This window comes from Acipenser ruthenus, chromosome 11 (assembly GCF_902713425.1).
Source record: "Acipenser ruthenus chromosome 11, fAciRut3.2 maternal haplotype, whole genome shotgun sequence".
NCBI lineage: Eukaryota > Metazoa > Chordata > Actinopteri > Acipenseriformes > Acipenseridae > Acipenser > Acipenser ruthenus.
Genome location: NC_081199.1, coordinates 33,556,160 through 33,583,316, shown reverse-complemented (window position 1 = coordinate 33,583,316; position 27,157 = coordinate 33,556,160). Strand labels below are relative to the sequence as shown.

Genomic DNA, 27,157 nt, shown 5'->3' with positions numbered 1-27,157 from the left:
AGCCACCATAGTTGAATACATTATGCTAAGTAAAATATAACGATGACTAGAAATAGCAAATCAAGCTTAATTTTTCATTGTGCAAACGTTATCTAACCATTTTAAGGTTTAAACATTTAATTTATTAGTTTAGAGCCTTAATTAAACATGCTTACTAAAAATATGTTCAATGGGTTATGAGATAATTAGGTACTCTTTATAGTTAGTATGTGAATCTTATTTTTTCTAACTTCACAACTATCTTGTTATTGATGAAGCATAGCATACTGTTCTCCCCTTCATTGTAAAAGATGGGATGAAATTAACACATTTCTTGAATTAATTTTTCATTCCATTTCTATCATAAGCTCCCTTTCCTAACCTCTATAGAAGCTGATTTCCCAAAGGTAAGACCCTCTTCCCTCTCTTCCCTGTGCAGTCTTTTTGCTCATGTTCAGTATAGAGCCCTGCCAAAGAACATACGGTAGCGTGGTGAAATGCTATGTATCTATGTATCTATCTTGTGGAAACAACTAAATATCTTGGTCTCCCTGAACAGATAATCGTCTCCTCTTTAAAAACATTCAGAATATGAGTAAGACATCCCACAAGTAGAGTGATACCCCGAAATGCTCCCCTTGTCTAGGAAAGCAGTACAACTGGGAATGGGGCGTTTGTTGCCGGATAACCTCACTCAGATACGAAATATCTTGGTAGCCCTGAATAGAAAAACGTCTCCTCTTTAAAAATATACTAAGAATTCTAATATACAATCAGTCTCACAAGTTTAAAACAGAGAGGTTTTTTTTAATTCAGGGATACCAAGATATTTAGTGAGCAATAATCTGAGTGAAACCCCCCAGTGTACAGTTTTACTGCTTACCAAGAAAGAGAAGAACATTTTAGGAGTACAATTCTATGTGTTAGATGAATTAAAATGTTTTTAAATAGGAGACGGTTATCTATTCAGAGATACCAAGGTATTTAGTGAGGAAAAACAATCTCCACCCCTACAGTAGTCTTGATGTAAATCATTTGTTTCCATAATTTGTGTTGGTTCTGTATATATTGTAGCTTCACTTGGAGCAGCTAATAAAGCATGCACCTAAAACTTTATAAATAAAAGGCAGGTGACAGGTAGTGTCGATCATTTTCTGATAACCCCTAAATACTCATCTGCATGATGTTGTTTCTTTTCTTTATTCTTACTTGCAGTTCATTAGCATGCTATTCCTGTATGCCTCAGCAATGCTAGTGGAAGATTCAGTTCTGTAAGATGACATCTATTTTGCTATCAGTATGGAAAGATGTATCATTAAGCATTGATTTTGATGTGAAACCTTTTTTTGGGGGGGGGGGAGGAAGGTAAAAAAAAGAACATCTTTTTCATAGACATTGTCTAAGGTCCCCCCATCATACCTCTCAACTGTCTGAACAATAAATAAGGGAGACATATCTTAATGATCACTAATGAATAACCTATAAGTTACCAATAGTGTTCACATTTTTTTTTTTTTTTTTTTTTTTTTTTTAGAAAAGCAATTCTTTTAGAACATACAACATATATGGTTTTAAACTTCCAGCTTAGGCCTCACCTCAAAATCTTGGCTAGTTGAAAGGTATGTTATAACTCAGTATATAAAAGGGAAAGTGTTCTTACATTGTATCAATGAATACTTCTGTTCTTTTCTAGCTTTAACTCTGGTAGTGGAGGACAACTGGAGAAGAAAGCGGACTCAGGGAAAGGCATTGACAGGGAGACATGTCTATAACCTATTCCTCAGTTACATTGCTTTTTTCACATGAAAGACAACAGTGTGCCAGTTGTATATGGGGTAGACCTCATTACAGTATGTATATTTTGTCATGTAAGTCTATAGGTAAATTGTGTAAAGTTATATTTGAATATATCTAAAACTGTACCTGTATGTTTGTTTTAGAAAACATACAGTCACCGCTAAAATACATGTAGTTTTGTTTGTGTCTGTTAATGTAAAATTATACCAGCAATTTTAAAGAACATATCTGCTGATGAAAGAAAATGTTTTCTGATAATCATTTGGAATTGTTAATTCTACTACAGAGTTAACTGTTGCTTATAAACAGTGTAATTTGATTTATTTTACTTTTAAACAAAGTTGTATGTATTTTGTATGTTTTATATATACATTTTCCAAAAGACCATGCAATACCGACCATTCTCATATATTGTGAATCAAGTGCGATTTTCAATTATTTTAGATGACATATTTTATAATTTAACAAGAAAATAGTCAGAGAGTACACTAAATTAAAGTTGCAATCCCATAAATGAAATGTACTATCAAATATCTAACAGTGTTGCCCACTTGTGATATTAGTCTTCCCAATATACTGCACACAGTTATGACAATTACGGTTAAGTATTGTCTGTTAAACATGTTTTAAAGCAAAAGGTGCACAGAACATCTATTCCGATTTACTAATATGTGAGACTCAATTAAAATAAAAAATACTACACACCATCTCACATGCTTGACTGCAATGTCTTTCTTGTTCCAACTTTAGTAGTTTAGCTTAGCTTCATGTGTGGCTAGAGATATGTTTAACAGCTTACATCACTGAACACACCACACTTCATAGTATCATAAATAGTATATTGCTCTGCGGTTGTACATTTTCAGCAATAGTATTTCGATATTAATTAGTCTTTTTTTTTTAATGCCTGTGCAGCACACAACAATGAGTAATTCAATTAAGTTCATAGTTGCAAAAAAAAAACAAAGTGTGTGTTGAATAATATAATAATGTAGTACATGTTTGGGGTAAATTATTATTGAAGATTATGAAATTAATATCTTTGGGGTAAATTAGTGTGTTTTGTGAATGGTAATTTGCCTACTAGAATAGACTGTTAAGTGTCCTTGCAAATTGTGCTTCTAGTTGTACAGTATGCTTATAGTCAGTATGTTTTCATAAATTAAACAGGACACTTAACTGTCAGACACTTCATTATTACTAGTCTTCAATTGTAATTTTAAAACACTGAACTTCAAGAAATCTGTTGTTTTTTTTAAAATAAAATATACAGATAAATATTAATTGTGACCATGTGAGCGACTAAAGCTTAAAAAAATAAAATAAAATAAATATATATATATATATAATAACTTGGATATACTAATTAAATGCAAAGGATTGTTCTGTATTTTGTTAAATGTATTGAGTAAACTATTTTCCCAGCTAAAAAGTTATTCTGACCAGCTAACAGGTGTGGCAACTTTAGTGCCAGCCAAATGTATGTCACCCACCTGCTCTTACGTTCAGTGTCTCTTCTTGTCATGTTTTGGATCACTAATTCAAACAGTCACAGCGTAATACTGCACATTAAACTGTCTTGAAGAAAAAAACAATGGCAGCAACAAGAAACAAATGAACAATTATTCAGTATTTTTGTCTAAAATAAGATATTCTTGTTACAAAAACATGTAAACGCATAACAAATAAAGGCTGCTAGCTACAGTAAAGAATACCACTGTCTTTGTTACAGGAAAAAAAGGGTTAAATATATCTATGTATAAAGATGCAATAGTAACATTTTACTTTTAGAACAAAAACAAAAATTAATACTTTTTTTCTGAAAGGAAAAACAACCATTGTAAAATAATTAATAAACATAAGATTAATTACAAATGTCAGAGTTGTTTATTTCTTTAAAACCTTATTGCATTTTCATTTCTGAAAAAATAAAAGCTTTGAGAATCTAGCCCATAGGGTTTAGTGGAACAGACAAATAAATATGCACTAAGGATGCAGTACATTTCTATATTTTTTTTACACTGAATGATAATGTTTTTTTCTGGGAATTAGATTATGCCTATATATGTTTTTGTTTTTTTTCCTGAACAAAGCTTTTATATGTATTAAATGTACATGTTATCGTAACTACGACTCAATATCTTATATAGTTCAAATTAAGCATTGTAGTAAAAGTGTGAAGTAATGTGTTGCATTTTTGTTAAACAAATTAACATGAGCGTTATACTTCTAGTTACTAACTCATTGTTAGCTTATGTGCATTCTATGTTAATCAGTTTTAGTTTTTTTAAAAGAAATATCACAGTATGGAATACAGAAATATAGTATTATAGTTTACTATAGTTAATCTGTTGTTTAACAATATTACCACTGCATAATGTAATTTATTACTAAGGTTTTGTATAATGTGTAAATGTGAACGAAAATAAATTCTTTAAACATTGTTTTTTTTTTATTTATGACTAAAATGTGTACAATTATTGGTACAATAAGGCTGTTATCTTATAAGTAGGGACACTGTAATCACTGTGGTCAGGATGTATAGATCTACAATGCTGTACTGCCATATATGTGGTTTGTATCCTTAGTACCTACACTTTGCACCTCAAAAGTTATCTGTGCAGCCCTGGGTGACAAAAGACCCAGTGGCATTTCCATTATGTGTGTCTGATCATTTCTGGGGGGAAGAAAAATAAATAAATAACAACCCAAAAGCAAGACATGTGCGATTATTATTTATTTATTGTATTGCAAGGCTGCTTTTTATTATGGTTCCAGGTTATAAATCTTAATAGCCAGTGCAATTAATATATAGATCGTAACAAAGGACCAAACTTTGTCTCAGTCTCAGAGCTCATTGTTCTTAGAAAGGGGATAGGCCAGCCTTGATCCTTAACATGCATTGTAAGAATCTCTGAAGCCAGGCAGAAGGTATTTTGATTTAGACAGCAGATTTACATCCATCTGAGCTGCAGTTTCCCAACTGGGCAAATTCAAAATAATTTCCAACCATTGGTCTGCAGGCGGTTCAGTCGTTCCAAACCATGAATCCTAAAAATAAATAAAAATGAGTTTTAAATGCTGTGTACAGTATTTAGGTTCACAATCCAGGGGCTATACAACTGCACTATTGCAGGTAAATAAAATTAACTGGAGAGTCAACAGTTCAGTACTTGATATCAGTGATGTCCTCATTTCTTTTGGTTTTTGCCATGTGTCTCCTTTTATATTAAATAACAGTGGGCTGTGAACTGTTCACATGTCAGTGGATGGCAGCCTACAGTAATGTCATTCATTTGAGATACTTAAACCTTACGATTTTTCAAATAGAATGACATGTATGGTACCACAGATATGATACAAATGAAAAAAAAATGTGTTTGAATTAGCGTGTATATGGTGTGTTTATATAACAAGTATCTATTTTTAAAAAGGCTTGGAAACAGAACAGTCACATGTAACAAATCCACATTAAAACAGGCTCTGCAAGAGTGCTTGTGTTAATTTGCTTCATCCAGCTCACTGAGAGCTCGTTACCAGGGGGAAGCTGAGCACCATTCTCACACAGCTCCGATTTGTTGGTTGCTGTATGATTGGTACTACCAAATATATGATACAGTGTTCCCCTTTTGTAATGCTGTAGTCGGGAGCCTTAGTCAAGAGAACATGCTATTTGTGTTCCGCCTTAAAACGAGAATACTAGTGTTAGTGTAATGGCATTATGGGGCAAATGGGAGCTATGACTGTACCGCATTATCACCTGTTCCGCAGTATAATGGGTCGCCTAATATATACACACAAGTGTATAAAGTTCTAGTGTTGAATAACTCAGCACTACAGATGGAATTTTTCTTTAACCTCATTCTCATTTTGGATCTTGTATCCATACAAATCCAGCGACAGAATGAATAAACATAAAGCCAACAGACACTTCCTGCAAGTTGGGAGATGTTTAGATGCTGTGTTAATGGTCTTTTTAAACTCACAATGGACAGATGTTTCACATCACCAGTTACTATAAAGATAGATAGACTGTGTATAAAGCTGCTCATATAGGTCTAAGAAATTGTATCAGATATTATATACCCCAAGAGACACCCAGCTTAACATGTACATTATTTATTTATTTATTTATTTATTTATTTGTTTCTACATTTTGTTCTACATTTATAGAACAAAATCCATCTTTGGCACATAGTGTACCCTGGGAGATAAATGCCACTGTATGAAAGCTACCAGCATGCATATTGCATGCCCATTTACTGTAGGGACATTTTTTTTTCTTTAGAAAAATACAGTTACTTACCTCACTTAACCTAATCCAACACTCCTCTAACTTGTTGCCGTGATTCTGGCTAATTTTCAAAGCCTTTTGCAGAAAAGATTTCACTAACTTTTGCTGCCCAGATATTAAGTACATATACGCTTTAAGATGAAGAAACCTGGGATCGTATTGAACGAAGGTTGCATATCTTGACTTGAAATCACTAAAGTGCTGAGGGGAAAAAAGGAATTCAAATAACTAAATGACTCAAAACACATACAATATTCAACAAAATACATAACAAATTGATCAAGAAAATAAAGCCCAAATAGTGAAGAAGATTCCATGATTCACTTCAGTAATCACCTTTTGTGTCCTATTGTAAATCTCCACAGTGTGGTTGTTCTTGTCAACCAGAGCCTTCCTGAACACCAGAACATAACACTCTAAAAACTTGACATGTCCATTAATAGAGTAAACAGATGATGGAGCCTGATCCACGATTCTCAGAGCTTTCACAAAAAAGTAACGTGATTGATCCCATTCATTAAGTCTTGCAAACCTGTTTTATAATAATACACATAATAATTACATTGACATTATTGCTGTTCATTTGGCTAAAAACATGTGGTTGTTACCAACAATCTGAACGGTTCATAAAAGCAAGTATGTACTACAACAGTGTGTGTCTCCAGTGAAAGGCAACTCCACTATGCACACAGTAACTGTTTTTGTACCAATCAGTACATTTAAAAATAAAATACAGTATGCAGGCTTTCTAGACCACATACTATATACTACACAGTTAAATTAAAGAATTTGTACTGTACACATGCATAGCAACATCTTGAATTCACTGAGTACTTTACCAAAGTGCTAACGATGCATACAGGTTAAGCATTAAGCTCTTTTCTGCCATGATAATTGGGTCAGATTGGGCCTCTTCAACAAAACTCAAACATTCATCAAACTGTTTCAAAGCAAACCCTATAAAAGAAAAAGAAAATGTTATGTCAAAAACATAAAATCATATGAAACACATAACATTTAATGGACTTTTTTTTTTTTTAACAGATCTCATTTTGAATTCTATCCTTGCATTCTTTCAAATCTCACAACAGAATGACTGAGCAAATGACACTGTTCTGTTACTAAGGGCATGCAGAACCTTAAAATAAATAAATTATGCCTTGAGTCCTGTACAATTCTACACAGGGTCGCTGTTACAGTATGTAGTTATTTGAAGTAGGAGACTTTATATTTTGATGATTCACAATAGCGGTGTTTACATACAAGTTTTAATCGCGCTACTATAGTGCATTCATGACGTGTCACGCGCAAGTGACGCATGATTGTGCTCGTTCCAAAAGTGCACGGCAAAAAAAGTGTGTGACTCAAGTGTCATTACACTTTGGTAAAGCACGGTAAAGTGTGCGCTAATTGGCCTCATTAGTCCCATAGCAACACACTCCGCAGTCGTGCAAAATACTTTACGATAGACTTTCATGAAATAACACGATACCTCCTCCACTTCCCCTATGTAAAAGAACGCTCTTCTCTGGGATACGGTCTTTCTGTCCTCCTCTGTAGCGTAAGTAAGATTTTCCTTATCCCAGTCTTACTAATACAAATCAGTTAAATACCCAGCCATCCATTATTATCAATCCACTTCTCCTGATGAGGGTCGCGGCTAAATTATATATAAATTACATAGAGAGATGTTGATTTATACCATTATTTATTAATTTCAGTGTATTATTAACGATGCATGAGAACTACGAGATCGTTATGACCAGCATTATTATCATAATAATAACACTATGAATAATGTAGCTTTTTTCCCGCAGGATGTTTCAAGCTTCCACCCCTTCTGACAGCACGCAACACCAGGTTGACCAATTGTGAATTGTTTCACAGTCTCTGTTTTACATGTGAATCCTAAGAATAATTTCTGGAAAATAATAACATACCGCACATACCCACACTTAGCCTCAGCCATGCGTAAAAGGGCTTTATCTCCCCAACCACAGTAGCTAGAATGTCCAAACCAACTTTAATGTGAAGAAGACCAATTGTGAATTGTTTCACAAGCTCTCCTTTACATGTGAATCAAACAAATAAATTGTGAAAAACAATAACATACCGCATATACGCACACAGCCTACCTGACACACGTAAAATGGCTTTATCTCCTCAACCACAGCAGCTAGAGTGCTCAAACCAACTTTAATTTAAAGGATGCCAAATGTGAATTGTTTCACAGTGTTTGCTGTGAAGCCTAAGAATAATTTGTGAATACAATAACATATCGCATATACACACCACCGTCCCATCGTCAATTAAAAGTGCTTGATATCCCCAACCACAGCAGCTAGCATTTTCAAAACAACTTTAATTTAAAGAAGACCAGTTGTGAATTGTTTCACAGCTTATGTTTTAAATGTGAATCCTAATAATAATTTGTGAAAAAAAACAAATGGTTGGAGATATCAAGCCATTTTACGCATGTCAGGCTAAGTGTGTGTGCATATGCGATATGTTTTGTTTTTCATATATTATTGGATTCACATGTAAAACAAAAGCTGTGAAGCAATTCACAACTGTTCTTCTTTAAATTAAAGTTGGTTTGAATGCTGTAGCTGCTGATCCAGGAGCACAGTCTGATGCGCCTTGAGTACAGAACAATGTACCGTCTGATTGCACGCACCGCTGCCAGGCAGGGTCGGCAATACAGCCACCTTTTGGAAAGGCTGGACCACGCTGATCAACAGCACCAAGAGGTGGTTGTGTTGCACGCCGAATTTCTGCGCACAATAACAAGAGAACTGCAGGTGCCTACCCCAGCTCCTGCTGAGGTGGGCACCCGTTCTGCTGTGCGCAGTCCTGCTGAATCAGCGGTCCGAGAAGTTTTTACAGAGCAATACCCACTCGCTTCTGCAGCGCACAGGTGTACGGACATGTATTGGTGACGGCTCCACCCGTACAAGTTCCACCAGTTGGTCAAACGTAGTTCGGATGACCCGAAATGTTTCAATCCATTGTTCGTCAGAGAAAGACTCGTGAAGCACAACCTCCTCCCACCAAACAGAGGGAAGATGATGCGCCCGCATTCGTCTTTCCTGCCGATACACAAATATAGGTCTTTACTTAGGAACGAAGTGGATGAGAGTGTCTGCTGGAAAGAAAGCTCTAGATAAGAAAGCAATAGATGCACGATTCCTTTCCTGCAAACCCATTGCAAGGGACTGAAGGAGTTCTTCCCATACAAGACTTAATCTAGCCAGTTTTTGTCTGCGTCTTCTCCATCCATCCATTTTTGTCAGGCCTATGATTTTTTATACCCTTATAACTAATTAGCAAACACACAAATTATGTATTTATTATATTAACAGCGTTTCTGTAAGTTTCCACATTTTCTGCATAATTAATTTTAATATTTCAACAAAGTACCTGTGTTTGAAACCAACACATCATGAGTTGTTTTTAATATGTTTGTTCCACATTAATGCATATTTGTGATTATTGAACGTATACTACTTTTGTTTAGCACATTAACAGTTACGCAGTTGGCTAAGACTAATATATATGGGTGTGTGAAAGGACATCAGTAGCCTAAGAAGCATAAGAAAAGCAGTAATGGGAATTGGTGAGTGCTGTCGGTTTTTGTACACATGCTACTTCTACCATTTCTAGAACAAGTAATTCTAAACAATAATAGTAATAACTATTATTATTTTCTTCTTCTTGGCAGCATGAACCATTTTAACTGCAAGCCTTTTGCATTCTAGACAGATGGGGGGTAACCTTCTCTTCATCTCTGCCTAGCGCGTAAAGCCTCATGTAAACCCCTGTGCATTATTTGAACGATATCCTTTATCGAGCAGCATCTCTTTTCAGCGCGTTTGGTGATATTTAAATAAACCCTCCCAATATTTTATTATTAATGAGGTAGTTTGCATTTGGACGACTAAATTCTCTCTCTAAAATAAACTCTCATGTAAACGTGGAAGCAGAACTGTCATGACCAAAAAAGCGGGAGAGATCTGTTGTCACGCTTTTCAGTTTTTGCTTGTAAACTGCCCCATTGTTTATTTTACCATCTAAAAAGCAAATCAGTGCAAAACATACTTGCCTCCTTGAAGCAGAATATCGAAGCATGCTGCATAGAACCAGCCTTTTCCAATGCTATTCTGAAGGGTATTTACAAGGTATTCTAGAATACACAGCAGTTCAACACAATCGGCATACCTGGGAGGATTTGATGACATAATATCTATTAGTTGTAGCTTGAAAATGTATTGACAAATAATATCTAACAACTTTAATATTACCGGTAAGTAAATAGCGATTCTGATAAAAAAAAAAAAAAAAAAAAAAAAGTAACTTGAAGATAAACCTGTGAGTGAGCAACAGTGGTATATGCATCAATGAAATAGCAATGACATCAAAACTTGGCTTGTTCAGCAACTCTGCAAACTTATGAGCCCGGTAACCTGTAAAGAGCAAAAAAGCATTATATATATATATATATGTGTGTGTGTGTGTTATGTTTATTTAAATGTACTATAATTACCATATTGAATGGATTCGTCTAGCTTTCCGGAGCACAGTCTGACAGTGGATAGTGTATGTGCAAAGTTACCAACCATCATTAGTCTTTCTGCAGTATATGGAAGTTCAGCACATGTTTTGATTAGAAGTTCTTCATATCGTTTGCATTCATCTACTAACCCCACGATCTGACAGTAATGGAAAGAATCAATGTGTGCAGAAATAATCTGTAGGAAAATTGATAAAAAATATGAAACACATAACATTTCATGGACTTTTTTTTTTAAATCCCACAACAGGAGGACTGACCGAATGACAGTTCTGTAACTAAGCACATGCAGGGCTTGATACTAGGAAAGCAATTCCCTGTATTCAGCTGTTTCATTTAGGTTTAAACATACTGCCTTTTCCATGTGTTGTAATTGTTCTCAACAGAATACTACAGGAATGTACATCGGGAGCTGTATTTATTTCATTAATGAGGATGGCTGTAAAACAGCCTTTTCGCCTGTTCAGTCATCCTCATTTGTAAAACAACCACAATACTCTATAGTATCCTTTATACAGTATATTCACATATTGCTAAATTTAAAGTTTCATATTCATATAAATGACACTGGTAATAAACATTAAATTATGTTAAAAGGAAGTACAATTGTTTTTTCAAATGTTTACATTTAACAAACCTTATTCTGATCCAAACAGAGTTTTGCAGTATTCACTTCCATTAGAATAACAAGGGAGGAGGTCATTTTGTACCCCGGTGATCTATTCATGCAGTATATTTGCCACATGTAGGATAGACAACAGATCTGTTGATGCAAAAAGGCTAACCTTTTCTCCCTGTAATAAAAAGAGCAGAAAAAATGGAGCAACACAGTTTAAAACGTTGTTACCTTGTACTCCTTTATTGACTTTCTGTTATCTATGTTTTGCCTTCCACTTAAGATAAATACGCTAAAAAGTCCTTCAGCTACATGCATCTAAATCTAAATCCATAGTATATGAATTTTATCATGTCTAATCTATGTTGATTGAAAAGAGGTTGTGTTTCTTTATTTTTAACTGCTTACAGTATTAATATATATTTTTTAAGTCCTGCAAGCAGGGCATAGTCTCCAAAAGTAGTACAAGAAATCATTAAATGCAATGCAGTAATGTCTGTAATTTGTCCCATTATGCATTTACTGCAGAATACCTTGGGCAATTTGTAACAACAAATAGTAATACTGAGTCAAAATACATACAATTTAAAATATAACTATAATTATGTCATAATAAAGAATGAAAAAACATAACTTCCTACATCAGAACTGTTTTCTTTGATCCATGCAAAGAGTATTTTGCTTTCTCAACCATGTATTTTACCAACACTTCAATTACGTTCATTGGAAGTCTTCTTTTCAGCAGCTTCAAAGCCATTCTAAACATATCTTGGGCTTCTTTTATTTGACCTGTGTTAAACAGCACCTTTAAATATCAGTGAATAAAAAACAGAATTGGAAATTTCATTTGGTTTCAACTTTCTTGAACATAAGACTATCAAGAGACAGATAAATACAAATAAATAAATAAATAAATAAATTTTGTTTACCAAATGGATAATACAAAAAAACCTGTAAGAATGCAATCTACCTTTGCCAAAAATGTATTGTGTTTGTTTTGTAATTATTACAGTAAGATAATGAATTTAAGATATTTGATCACATCACTGATCATTACAGCAGTGTGGAGTAGTGGTTAGGGCTCTGGACTCTTGACCGGAGGGTCGTGGGTTCAATCCCTGGTAGGGGACACTGCTGCTGTACCCTTGAGCAAGGTACTTTACCTAGATTGCTCCAGTAAAAACCCAAATGTATAAATGGGTAATTGTATGTAAAAAATAAATTGTAAGTCGCCCTGGATAAGGGCGTCTGCTAAGAAATAAATAATAATAATATATACTTGGCGCAATTACAGTAAACTGTATGATAACATTTCAAGAAAACACAACCCTTATTAAATGATATCCCGCATGTGATAACAGTATGGATTATTTCTTTCATTTTAGTTTAGATGATTAAAATACTACCCAATGTTAACAAAAATGATCTGGGATTGCATTAAATAACAATTTTGATTTATATTTGATCAAATACCTCTCCTTTAAGGCGAAATGCACATGCCTTCTCAAAACTCCTGATTTTTACTTTGCCCTTTGTCTCAGCTGTTTCAAATGGAGGTTTCCCAGCTCTTAACAAATCCAGAATGATTGTCGCTTCATTTAGATATGACAAGGCCTGGAAGAAAGCAAGTTTTTCAAAGTAATAGCATGTAAAAATCCCTTCAAAATGGGTTACATCATGAAGGCCAAAACATACCTTTAAGTTATTGGATAGAATTGTAGCAGCAGCAGCAGTTTCAAGCAGGAAGTAGAAAGTCTTTGGTACATCGCCCACCCCCATACAATGTCGGACCATGGGACATAAAACACATTCCACGATATCTGCGCATTTACACTTTCTACAGGTCTGAGCAACTTGTTCACTCCCTGCCAAAATGTCATCTAGCTTTACCAGGAAGCTGCCTTCAAAACTGCGGGAAAAATGTAATAAAAATGAATGCACAGTTCACTTCTGTTGTGTAAAGCCGAGCTAAGACTTTCTACAAATGTACATATAATCAATCACTGAGGGTGCCTGTAATTGTACTAACACAGGGGCTATGCTGGTATTAGTAGGCTTTATAAGGCTTTGTAAATCTACCCCCCGATTTACCATTTCATCAGAATTGGCACAGTGGATGGTTGTCTTACAATCCAGCCATTAAACAAAAAATGGTTAAATATGTTTTCAGTATTTACCTACCGGCTATTGTCGATAGGGGCAACTTTGTTGATTCTAGTTCTGAATTTCCCATAAGAACTTGATGAACTTCCTGCAGAGAAAAAAAAGCTGACTTTTTTGCAAAACTTTGTAATGGCTAGGAATCTTTTAGCATTTTTAAAGCTTGTGTTGTTTGTATATGTTTCTTTTTTCACTGTATAAAACAAGAGGCAGATGTTCATTAGGCAAACATATCTGACCGTATATATGAAACACACTTTTTTGACATGATTTCTAATACTATAAAAAAAAATAGCTAAAATATATTATATTATCATAGTAAACTTATTTAATTATTGTGAAATCTACAATGTTTTACAGTTAAATACTGAATTTCTGACACAAATACTGTATGTCGATTATTTAGTTTGAATTGAAGTCACTAAAATGGTCAATTCAAGCTTAAAAAAAAAATCAGAACAAACTAAACAGGCACTATAATCGACAGTCAGGGATTTATTGTACCTGCAAATTTAAGATGACTGCCCTTAGTTATTTTTGTTAGGAGTAAATATTGCTTACCGAATATATCTGCAACATTATCCAGTTGGTTGTTTACATTATCAGGGTTATTCTCTAGGACTTTCATACCAATAGCAGCACTATGTCCTAAAATAAATTCATCCCCACCACACGTGCGGCACCGACGAGCCTGGTTCAGTAGATATGTGGCACACTTCAAATGAATAGCCTTCTTTTGATCCTTAAGCCACAACTCATAGGCAGTTTCCATTACAAGGGATGAGCAGAATCTCATAATCTTGCACTTCCAGACTGTTTGATTTTTACGTGTTGCCTTGTCAGTTACTTCTGACTCTAGATGGAAAAAAAGTATAATCATCATCATCATATACTGTACTATGCTCTTCCATTTTTTAAATCAATGAATGAACAGCTTTGTCTTTCCACACTTATCTGTATGTTAAGTATACTTGTAAAAAATAAGCTTTTACTAATTTTTACGTAAGAAATATGTGCCTGTAAGGTGTGAAACTGTTCCCCAGAAATGTTGGAAAATATGTTGCAATGGAGACATGACATTTTTGGCAAACATATTAAACAAATGTTAATTGCCAAAATGTGTCATACTGCTTTGACACTATATTTTAGACTCTTATTAATGTATTTTAATTTTTACCAGTATCATCCAGTTTTATGCTCTCCTGTTCAGTTGTTGTACAGAAGCACTGCAGGGTGTTTTCAGGTTTTTTCTCCATTATAAAGGGATGCCAAGTTTCTTTACGCCTGGAGGCACATTCAAAAGTATGACTTTCGAAGAGTGAATCCAGTGACTGATTTAACTTTTGGTCTGCTCCCTCTATTAGGATATATTGCAGCATCTGGGTGGTAAAAGTGTACCCAATTATGGAAGCAAACTTTACTATCATTTGCTCTGCAGGTTGCAAATGATCAAGCTGGGCCAAAGCCATACCTGTAAAAAAAGAAACAACATGTAGACAATAAAGTTACATCTACTTTACCAATTTGTTTTATAAAACACAATACACTCTTTTACTTCACAAAAAAATATATAAATCAGTTCACCTGATGCTAAATAACTTTCCATACTGTAACAGTACCAGTGTTTAAAATGGAAAATACTAGTAAAATATATTTTGTAAAATTACAAAATAATAATACATGCCTTTTAGTGTGAGTGGAATTTGGATTTCATGCAACGTCACTGCTTCTCCAATGAAGCACACATATTTTTGATCCTCTAATGAAGACATATCCAGTGATTTGATCATACGAGTCCTTAGTGGCTCTGTTTTAGAACTGCCTATGAACACATTTCAAGGAACAAAATATTAATGCTCAAATGATAAATGTTACCCTTGATTATGTAAGTATTTATATAAAACGTATTAAATTAAAACTGATTACATTGCTTCCCGTCTTCTGGTTTGCAGATTTGACTTGCTTTGGGGTTTTCAATGACTATTTTTGGTTCAGAAAACAAAATATCAACATCTTCTTCATCTTCTTCATCCAGTTGTTCCAACACAATCATCTTGCTTAAATAAAGGCTCTTTAATAACTCTTCACAATAATAGGGCACACCATGACTTCGTTCCACCAACAATCTAAAAAAAAAAATCACAATGTATTATGTATAAACAAATCCATATACAGTACAGTAACCAGCTCTGTCATTAGTTAGTGTTAGTTATGGATGCAAATCAAGAATCATATACTTACAGTTCCATCTCCCTAGGAATTCTAATAACTCCCAATATTTGGCAAGCTAACTGTGCTATTACAGATGGCTCCAGTACTGAGAGCTTCACATACAATGTATTGGGATTTCTCATCACTTTGGCAGCAGATGGAAAGGGTGGATTCTGAAGGTTAAAGGGGCGCAGTGCCATAATCATAAAAGCTGATGTTTTCTCACACAGTTCTACAATAAGCTCCCATGACGAAAAGTCAATGTAGTGTGCTTGATCAAAAACAAATAAGCATGCCTCAACTTCAAGTGCCTGTAGGTAAAGAACAAAAAATCAATTTGTATGGTAATACATGAATTAGTTGTGACTTTCAACACCCAAATCAGATATGTTACACTTATTCATATAGTCCAATTAGTGTGCTGGTAGACATGAATATCCTATTTACTGGAAACAATATGTTATGAAGAATATTATACTATGAAATCCAAAACACTAATCCACATGGAAAGGCATATATTGCACATATTTGTTATACACTGAGACTGAAAGGTGTGAATATGTTAACATAAAATCTCTATACAAAATCACAGTTTCAGAGGGGATAGAATATAAAGCTACAATCCTACTAGTTAATTTTTACCACCTCACTTCAGATATTTAGATTTCAGTGGATGAGAAATAACAATAGTTAGTAAGCCTGGCAAATAATGATCTAGGCAGAAATAATAATACAGAAAAATACAGAACACAAATAACAGGATAACAAACAGGTAGAGAAATGAAATATTAGAAAAAAGGAATGTAGATGGTATAATGATGAAAACTTACATTCTTGCATATGTCAATAAAGAAAGTCTTCATTTCCTGTATTTTTGTTTTATTGTCCAAAAGAGACACTTTTTTGGAAACTGGAAACTATGGGAAATAAACGTGATTATAAATGACAATATCTATCAGGTTTCATTCAACTTTATGAAGCAGAATTGGTTAATTATATAGGGTGATGCAAAACCTTTGGCCATAGGTGTACTTTGATAGTGATATCATGTTTACATACATGTTAATTAATTATTTTACTACCAATAAATGCCTACTTATGATCTTTAGGAAATTAAAAAAACAAAGTTTATTTTTTAAATAACTATTACCTTAACAAGAAGAAGATCATTTAACAGGCACAGCTTCTCTTGCTGTTTTTGGTCTGTAATCTTGCTAAGCAATAACCTCTCACGTTCAGCATAACTCTTGCAGTTCTGCACAGACAGTACAATTGCCAGTAGGGTTTGTACTGCATAGAATTGCTGCTTAATGTCTGACTTTGCTATCTCAAATGCAATGACCCTGTAGAAAATACCACTAAATACATGTTATGTGAAAGATATACTAAATACTTCTCATAAGAAGAAGAGCATCTGGTCACTTTATTTAGCTCTATACAAACCTATCCAAGTTTACAGTTTTCTGTAATAATTCTCTATTAAAACATGCACAGGTCAACATAAAATGGAGGGTTGCTTTTGCCAAGGTTCTTAGAAGAGACCTATTATCCACTAAACATGGGGTGTGTTCCATCATACCTTTGGACAGAGCTCTTATGCCAAAGCTTTATATCATATGTGAAGCATAAGATACATGGCTAAAAATAACAGTTCCTGAATGTTTATCTATCTGATAGGTATGTGCAGAGCCAGGCCTATGTAATCAATCAATCAATCAATCAATCTTTATTTTATATAGTGCCTTTCATAGTGGACCACCATCACAAAGCGCTTTACAAGATACAGTAACAACAAGAAAATCCATAATACTTTAAATACAATGGAAAGTGCATAATACATGATAGTAGCATAATACATCAAATAGTAGCAGCAACACAGCAGCTAATAGCAGATGTCAGGCTTAAAGAGCATGGAAAGCAAGAGAGAACAGGTGAGTCTTGAGAGTTGATATAAAGCGAGCGATGGTGGGAGCGTCACGCACCAAAGCTGGGACAGAGTTCCAAAGAGTCGGAGCCATGAAGCTAAACGAGCGAGTAATGGATAATGGGTCTGTTCAGGGAATCTTGTTTTCAAAAGCAACCCTATATTCCCTTTAAGGAATGTACTTACTATCGGCCTTTAACCATGATTTTACTTTACCAATGCACAGTTGTAAATACAAAACTACAGCAAGCAGTATCATGATTTAAAAAATGTAATAGACAGTTGTACTTTACTTGCATCTCCACTTGTCTATTACAATAAATAATAAATAGACAAGTGTCATAAAACACCTAAATTGAAGATTTTCAAACCCAACTGTTTTTTACTTCTACTGACAACTGGAAACAAACCTCACTCCTTCTTTTGCTGCTCGGTAGACAATTTCAGCCAGCACACTGCTTTTCCCAAAACCAACATCTCCCTCGTACATAATGACATTTTTATAGTTTCTTGAACCTGAGCTTCTGCATTCCAAAAACTGCTTCAATGCAGTGTTAAAAACATCAATTTCTTTGTCTCGTCCTGAAAACAAACATACCAAACACAAACAGAGGGCTCTTTAAAATTACAAATTCATACCTGCTAGATTAATTTTGGAAATGTGTTCTTAAATGGTCTGAATCTTTTGCTTACTTAAGTCTTGTGTTTGGGGACATTTTACATGAATTCTCCACATAGATAGTTAAACCAACAACCTCAAAACAGTTCTGATCAGATCAAGTTGGTTCTGTTCTGTTTCAAATTTGCCACCCAAGCCTATCTAGTTTACTGCATGGTTTGATAACCTGCTAGAAGGGCAACTGCAGTTTTCTTCACAGTTAAAGTTTTGGAAGTTAAAATAGGGACTCATAATCCAGGTTTTGATTCAACCATTTTTTTTTAATTGATCGTTAGCAGGTTTAAATAAATAATTGAGAACCTGATAAATTAATAGCTACATTCCAACATACCTAAAAGGTGATAACCTTCCACTCTTTCCATTGACATCTGTGCTTTTCCAACAGTTCTGAAAAGAAACATAGAAAAGTTGCCGTCACACTGTTATGAAACTACTGTGAGATTAAAATAGGTCATATTACATCTACACAGTATTCTACCACTGGTTGACCATCTAAAATGCTTTACATATGAATTTAAAGGTTCACAAAATAAATGTACTCAGATCTCTATCTTTATTAACTGTCCTTTAAAATTGTTTTATACATTATATAACTGACATTACATACAATGTTTATAAAAATGTGACCCTGAATGCAGCGATTCAATTTTATTGTATTTTATTGGTTTGAGTCCATGATGTGTGACTTACTTTTGATGTTTCCTTGCTAGGTACTGATAAATTGTTCCTGGATTCTGCACACCTTTCATTGGTCTTTTTGGTAATTCATTAAAGTAGAATGACGGCAGCTTTGAATGGACACATGTTTCTTTGTCACAAGAAACCACTCCAGGATAGTACATCATTAAGCGGGCTGCCATGTTCACCTTTCGGCCAATAACTGAGTGGAGAAAAGGAGTTTTGAAATCTTATTAAATGTCATTGGGTTTGGATCCCTCTCTTTATTACATTTTTGTGGGAATTAACTTAATGAATAGGTTTCTTGGGTATGTGACATTAACAAAATTGTAATACAGGGGACCTTACTCTAGGCAAATGTGCTTATACACACTCTTTAAGCCATTAAATAAAATAAAGTAGAAAGTCTAAGAACTAAAATACAGTACCTGTATACTCATGACGCATAGGATGTCCAACAACTCCACAGAACACCGGGCCACTTGTAACACCAACAGAAGCGGTACTGTAAAACCCCAACCCATGTGGAACAAGTTTTTAATATTATCTACATCTGCTAGTGTGTATGTGTATGTATTTTTCTTTGTTTTAAATATGTATGCAGGATATCCAAGTGCACCATCATTTTACATTAAAACACGGTAACATTTTACAGCTTATGTCTCCTTCCATTTTTATTTTCATACTTCTGCCTCTGACTGTGGATGTCTTTGTCATACTCAGGATCAAGTAGAGATCTAGCTTTTTTTTTTACATTACCTTACTTTAAGTTCCTTAGAGCAATATTCATGGATAGTATATGCACACAGCAAGGCATGTGCACATTCGTCCTCTCGCTTGTCCCCAGGGAGGCCAAAAACACACAGGAATGTGCAACCCTAAAAAACAACACAAAACATGAAAGATACTTCAGACATGTACTATATTACATTTACTGTATATCTGGTTGAAGAGAAAACTAAAACCAATACCTTAGAAAACACATGTTGGAGCAATACTGAGAAGAAATATATTTGATCAGATCAATGTAAAATAATATCCCTTTTTGACCATGCTTTTTGCCTGCTCAAAAATAGCACGATGAGAACAATAACTCCAAGTTATATAATGACATAACAGCCACAGCACTGTTAAGACATTTAAAAAAACATCTTAAATTAAGGATAGTTTAAGTTTAAATAGAGCTATTTTCATAATAATATGAACTTATTTCAATAACAGTAACTAGATACATTGCTACTGCCACTTAATGACCATGCACACTACCTACTTTGTCAAACATGAATACTTTATTGATTCTTCCTTGGTGTTTCCTTATCAACTGGCCTATTCCAAGTGCAGCATTCTGCATTATCAAGCACAGCTCTGTTTCAGTTGTACCCATCTTGAATTGGAGGTTAACAAATACAATAGTCACTGGTCTCATTTCTGACAAGTACTCCAGAGGCTGGTCATCATCAATCTTACAGGACAAGCAAAACAATCATAAGCTTGGTCTGCTACATCAGATACTGTTTTCTTTAAAGATATATTTATACATAGTTATAGTTCTTTATGAAGATTAGCATAAAGAAAAAAAAGGTTTAGTCAAATTATGCCGTCATTAAAATTAGGAAGCACAAAAAGACAGGTGATGTTTTTTTTTTAAGGTTAACTTTACTAAATAGACCTTTAAAAAAATCAAAAAAAAAACAACAACAACAAAAAAAAAACCAATTAGAATTGCAATGTTTAAAATATTTATGAAATACAAAATTAATCAATACAGCTTAAGGGCAAGTTGGTATGGGCATGGAAACCTAGAGTTATCTTGACTAATGTGGTGTTCTTGTCATGTTTCTGTTTAATTTATTCCAGTCTGGAGACTTTATTTTTAAAGTTTATAAAGCACCGCTTTGGCCTCAATAAAATTCAGAATCAAGTGTAAACTCACACATCAAGTACCGGTGTGTAACCTTTAATCTGTTACCCTGCAACACTTTGCTCCTTCTAGATATAAGAAATACCACATTTTCTCTAACAGTAAAAGATCTGAATAACAAGGTTCTACAGTAGAATTAAGACAAAATGGGTTTATTTTAGTTTTCATACCTTTTGCAAAATAGTTTGCATAACAAATTGTCGTAGATTTTTCTCAAGTTCTGAATCTGGCAGCAATCTTGAAGTCTTCCTCACAGAAACTAAAAATATAATAATTTGATTAAAAAGGGCACAAAATGGGGAAAAACATATATGTATATTTTGTTTTAATGGATTTCTAAAATTACCATTTTTACTAGGTTCATGTTGTAAAGGCGTTCCAAGTGACTCCAAATATGTCTCAACTGAAAAGAATGATTCTCTCTTCAAATACCTTACCTGTTTAAAATAATTTTCAAAAATGGTAAGAGCAATATTACTCACACTAATATGTATCATAGGTTAAACCATGTAAGGGTTCTTTAAATGTACATTTTTATATCACATTTGTATTTTATTGAGCTGAATACAAATGCTATAGTTAAAGTTTTCAAAGTGATTGCCTACTTTTCATAAGCCATATCCCATACACTCACTTGCAAAATGTAATTTTACATCTGCTAAAGCATTTTTATTATTGCGGCTAAAAGGGTTACTTGAAAACATAAAGAAACAACTTCTTACCTTAACAGCTCTTTCATTTTCTATGGGGTCAGTTGCTATAGTATCTCTGTCACACATTTCCCAAGCATTAGGTGAGAGTATAATTGAATGAGCAACAGCCAAGCCTTCAGCAAGACGAACTTCGTCCACAGCACGGCCAATTACAACAAAATACTTTGAATCTTTACCTCCCATTACCACTTTGGATATTTTCCCTGCAGATATGCCTAAACAAAGAATGATATAAATACTATGAAGGTCCCCCATGGCACATAAAGTCCATCCCTCATGGCACAGTTTAGTTCAACCCACTGCACCACATAGCACTCTACAGTATATTTTATTTTTATTTTGTGTCATAAACCAGATGTATTTTGCAGAACTTCTTGCAACAAATGTCCATACAACATTTAATCAGATTTAGGGCAAATGTAATATCAAAATATAGCCTTTATATCTCAGTGAGAAAACCCATACCTCAAAGCACTTACAAGTCATTTGGACAACATGTACCATATTAACCTATGGAAGGCACACAAGGTCGAAGGTCGATGGCACGGTAAATTTAGCTTCTAGGTTTCAACCATATGAATATGTCTGTACTGTATCTGAAGTGTTTTGTGAGATATAAAATATATATTTTTTATTGTAATATTATGTTTTATTGATCTGGTAAATATATTTTTGTTTTTAAGCTGCTTTTTATTTTTTACCAGCTTCGTCAGCAGGTGGCAACATGCTCTAACACAAAAATATGTAGTTTTCATTAACCAACCTATTTTCACCCTAAGTTTGACTCCCACTTCAGTTTCTCGGTTGCCGCAATTATTCTGAATATTGAGACTACATTTCACAGCTAAAGAGATCATATTGCTCAATTGGATCCTCTCCACTCTCCAAAGGGCCAAAATAGCATCTCCTAAAACAAAAGAAAAAAGATACCATTATTATAATGTGTAATGCATGTAATGAAAACCAAAAAAAAATGGTCACATAAAAAAAAATTATAATCTGAAAATTAAATAAGTATAATCCGTCTAGGATGGAGCAAAATGTTCCCTGATATTCCTCCTAATTGTACCACATTTTTCCATAATCGTAGAAATTGCTTTTAATTTTAGGTTCTAATAATTTATGGGTCTAAGAATTGATGTCTCACAAGCTGCAACTAATTGTACACTTAGAATTGATAGTTCTTTCATAATATCGATGCTGTACTTTGGTGTGTCCTTACCTGCGTAGTTCAAGATGTCTCCTCCAGATGTTAGAATATCTAAAAAAATAAATACAACTTACTTTAACTAAACTTATACATCTAAGTAAAAAGGGCGAACTGCCTAATAGATTTATTTTTTCAAATAACAATATTGTAATTTCTGTTCAAAATGAAAACTGCTTGTGTGAAAGATAGAGACAGGTACATTATATAAAAGAAAACAGAATCACCTGTCAAACATGAGAAATAAAGTGAATGAACCAATAGTTGAGTTTAGTTGAGTAGCATTTAGAAAGATACCTACAATGTACTATATCACCAATGTATTTGTTAAGTGTCCTGGTTAGCTGATCTGCTCCATAGCCTTTTTTGCTGCTTACACTGAATTTTTCAGTCAGGGCTGTGAAACCTAAATTATCATGAAAGAAAAATATATAGTTTTCAGTTTATTAATTATTTTTCTTCTTCATTGTGTTCTTGATCATGAGCAAGTCATCCCTTAAAGTGTAATGGTACCCAAAAATGTTATCTTTTTTTTCTAAGAAAAAGCAGTGCAGGAGATGTTTGCTGCATGGGTACCATTATGCTTGAGGTAGCTGGCTCATTAAACTATTTAGCATTTCTTAATATATAGTTTAGTATAGCGTGCTGTGCTGTAACATCCAAGCTGGCTCCCCCCCCCCCCCCCCCCCCCCCCATATGGAAAGAGTGGGAACATTGGACACAATTCATTACAAATAAAAAGCTTACATTAGAATTGTAAGTAAAAGTCACACTCGGCCTAGCCTACTTCTTACTTTTTGTGACAAGTTAGCTAACAGAACCAGCCCGTTTCCAATTCGTTTTCACAGATATTCTCAATTTCTAAAATTCAGTTTTTTATGAAATGTACACGATTTATTAATTTTTCAAAGCTCCCGAAACAACATGCACTGCGTTAGAAAAGCAATACAGTGTAATTTAACAGATATGGACAACAGTAGACTAGATTATTATACACGTAAAAAAATAAAAATAAAAAATACCTGAAATATCGACGAATAGAAGGACCCCGTGAAAGTTTTCAACGTATGGTATTTCCCGAGAGAGATCTGCATATACAACTAGATCGGGTACATGGGCAGCTATGCTATTGATTTTATAAGGCACAAGTACCGTAGACTTAAGTCTTCCCATTTTACAATCGAGGGAGAATTGGGTTACATTTTTCGCCGGTGTTGTTGCAATGAAAATAATATATTTGCCATAATACCGTTGATTTTAATGTTCAAATCATTCGTTTCAACGAACATTCTAATTAAAACGGTTTACTCAAAATGTCAAATAAAAGGGATATGACTTGTAGTAATATCGACTTCCGCCCTGGTTGTATTATATTTGTGTTATTTGAACGCTAACTTGCCAATTATTTATTTATATTTTTTGAGGCAGTGTGGTATTTTAAAACACCCCAGTGAGTTATTTCTCTCGGCACCGCGAGCGCATCATCTGCCAGCTCCGTGAGTGTACCTGGATTTTGGCAAATAAATTAGCTACTGTACTGTATACTAGCAATTTTAAAAGCTCTAGTGGGGAGCTAATTCGCCATTTTTGTGACTTTAATTGCCGCTTGGGGGAGCAGGCTTTATTTGTGAGCAGTACGGTTCCAATCCAACGTTTCTGTTAACATGGAGCCTGACTCTTCTAGAACAAGAACTGTGTACGTTGTACTAGAAGAAACTTGAAAAATACCTGGCAGTGAGAACCTAGCGACCACGACGTTTAACTTTCTAGGAAATACAAATGAGTAGTTTCAATAGAAATTAGATGAGGGCTAACACAACGGACTGTTAGATAACTGCGTGTAACTGAACCAATTGAGGGGTTGCAGTGACGTGACCCCAGCGCCATCCTGGCAGGGAAAACAGCAATGGCGGCAAATACAAATTACATGAATTCCACACTACACACTAATAAGGAACACACTTGTCACCTCCAAAATAAGGAGTTAATAAGATACAGCGAGAAATGTCAAATTTGGTATATGTGACCCTTACTGTGCACCTCATGTGCTGTTTACTGCAATAAAACACAGCCAAAAACTCCCCGACCTCGATTTCGGCGACATCTGCCTGTATCTGGTACTCCCTCAACCTACACAGCCTCAAGATCAGCGTACAAAAGTACTGACAGCTGCAGATACATCACATTTGGCTGGGTGAGCAACCCAATCGTGTGGCATGAGAGGAAGAAATTATTTTTAATTAAGGCTAAGGTATGAAAGATTACTGTTTGGGTCGCGATTCTAAAGAAAATACAGTAATTAAAACTAATATGAATTATATACAGTACTATATAAGCGTTTAACATATATTTTGTTAACTGGACTTTCATACTATAATAGATGTATAGGATTTTTGTTTTTTGGTATAAGCTACCTACAGTATCATATTTATTTAATATAAGGATAAATAAAAATAAAAAAACTATGGAGCGTCAGTAACTGAAATCTGTAGAACGTGTTCCTGTAATTAAAATCAACTTGTGACAGCTAAGTTACTGTAAAGTGTACTACTATGCTGTGCAAAACTGAGCACGCATTAACAATGTGGTTATGGTAGGCCTACGTACATAAACACTTCTGTTTACTTTGAAAGTAGCCTACAGTTACATGTAGATAAATGCCGTTTTCATTGTGCTTTTAAACAAGTCATAAACGGCTGGTTTGTGATTGTATATTGAAGTTCAGTAAGGTAATTAATGTAGCGTTATGGATTTAGTTTTTAACGATAGATATGGCATATGATTATGAAGAAAGTCTTGATGCTTCAGCTAAAAAAAGATACGAGGCTAAATTGTGTTTGGTTAGGACTAAAAAATGTAATATACAAACTATTTATCTAGCTTAGTGTTGGTTATCAGAGTTGAGGCGCTAGCTCCGCGGCCCCTTCCAGAATTTGTGTGTGTGTGTGTGACTCGTCTCGCCGCCGCCCCGCCCCGCCCCGCCATAGCAGTGTGCTGCTTGCCTACTGTCAAATGAGCAGTTCTGCTTCACACCTACTATGTTTACCTAAATATTCTCTTTAACCAACCTTAATCACAAGGAAATGATCAGTTTATAGTTTAAAAGTAACTATACAAATAATCATAAAACTATATACCAGAGATGAAGTGGGTGCTGCAAATGTATGCATATTCTGAGGCCGACGTCTGACTTCTTATTGATTGCAGCCAAAGCTGCCTTCTCCCTGGTTCTGTTGCCTCAGATGGTATTAAGTAAAAGCTTAGGCATGTGTCTTTTTTTTTTGCGTTGTTGTGGCACTGCACAATACAGCAAGATTTCGGCATATTTAAGAAACACAGAAATAATTTTACATAGGAACTCTATGGGGAATGGCCGATTGTTTTCCCCTTTGTCGCCGTTGTTAAGCGCGTGACCGCGAAAGTTCCCGGCTGTTCCTCATCTTCCATAGCAATCCAAAAGTACAAGTAAGCGTGTTAAACTTAATATTACTACTACGATTAATAATAATAAAGTAATATCAGAACTAATTACCAATATATTACTGATATTAACACTACACAAATGTGTGTAATGGGTCCTGTCTTTTTCGTTTTTTGTTTCCCTTTTAATTGCTGAAATCCATTTTGCCCTCCTATTTGGATCAGGAGGAATCCTGTAGAAGGATAATCCATATTTCTGTCCTCTTCTGTTGGTGCACCCAACAGCACAACATGAATCAGGCATTGTTCTGTTTCAATTCGAAGACGACCGCCAATGACATTACTTATGGGATATGCCTGCCCATTGGGTAGGTATCGCTGAGCTCTCTATACCAGAGCTGCCGATAGGACCCTTCCTGGGATGATGCACTCGGTCCCGCTTACCGAGGGAATAAAACTGTCATCCCGAGGAAGCCATTTCACTTTTCTTCTCAAGACGGTTGAGCTGATTGTATTGATAGAAAAGAGCTCCTCGAGTCGATTGTATTTCTCTTTCATTCATGCTGAAAGCTGGAAAGCTGGTTCGCCGCTTTCCCAGAATCAACGACTTTGAAAAGACCGAGCCTTTTGCCTTTCTGTCTTTCAGCGGCCTCCTCGCTTGCGTGGTATGCCGCTGTTTGTTATCTGTCTGTCGTGTGTGTACGACTGCCTGTGCAGTCACCCGCGAGTGGTTGTCTATTTCTTTCTGAGAGTACACAGTTCCTCCACGGGGGAAGGCCTTGCTGTATCCCCGCTGTTGAGTGACTCTTCCAGCCGTGCTCTCCTCCATGGGGCTAGGCCTTGCCGCATCCCTCGGTGAGTCGGGCCTTGTAAACAAACAGTGTGCTCTCCCCTATACTGTCTATTCTACTATGGTTTTTGTTGTCTGCTTCAGCTCGCCCACTGCGGGTTTGGCCCTTGTGTCCCCCTGGTGCACGCTACACGCTGA

The 27,157-nt window shown here is 35.0% G+C and overlaps 2 protein-coding genes across 7 annotated transcripts in view; one reads left to right on the top strand and one right to left on the bottom strand.

Moving 5' to 3' along the window:
- The window catches only part of LOC117426668 (sodium-driven chloride bicarbonate exchanger-like), a 49,696-nt gene extending 45,476 nt beyond the window's left edge, over nucleotides 1–4,220 (top strand). For 5 of the 6 annotated variants that reach the window (XM_059033743.1, XM_059033742.1, XM_034044537.3 and 2 more), the window contains one exon: nucleotides 1,673–4,220. In XM_059033743.1, coding sequence (XP_058889726.1) covers nucleotides 1,673–1,751 — 79 coding nt within the window. In that variant the 3' untranslated portion in view covers nucleotides 1,752–4,220. Of the gene's footprint in view, nucleotides 1–347; nucleotides 387–1,672 lie in introns of all 6 variants that reach the window. The other variant, XM_059033746.1, reaches the window with a different exon arrangement.
- A 334-nt stretch (nucleotides 4,221–4,554) lies between these two features.
- On the bottom strand, nucleotides 4,555–23,922 carry LOC117426684 (adenylate cyclase type 10-like). Its single transcript, XM_059033429.1, is given in 32 exon segments — nucleotides 4,555–4,827; nucleotides 6,083–6,271; nucleotides 6,407–6,602; nucleotides 6,910–7,027; nucleotides 10,173–10,288; nucleotides 10,437–10,533; nucleotides 10,614–10,818; nucleotides 11,278–11,430; nucleotides 11,891–12,061; nucleotides 12,730–12,870; nucleotides 12,952–13,165; nucleotides 13,438–13,507; nucleotides 13,978–14,244; nucleotides 14,588–14,887; nucleotides 15,101–15,238; nucleotides 15,343–15,542; nucleotides 15,658–15,938; nucleotides 16,458–16,544; nucleotides 16,778–16,970; nucleotides 17,962–18,133; nucleotides 18,562–18,617; nucleotides 18,921–19,110; nucleotides 19,337–19,413; nucleotides 19,668–19,786; nucleotides 20,179–20,370; nucleotides 21,000–21,088; nucleotides 21,176–21,266; nucleotides 21,552–21,757; nucleotides 22,306–22,449; nucleotides 22,765–22,803; nucleotides 23,051–23,155; nucleotides 23,772–23,922. Coding segments are annotated over 32 exon segments (4,926 nt in total). The 3' UTR covers nucleotides 4,555–4,668.
- Between the last annotated feature and the right edge of the window lie 3,235 nt (nucleotides 23,923–27,157).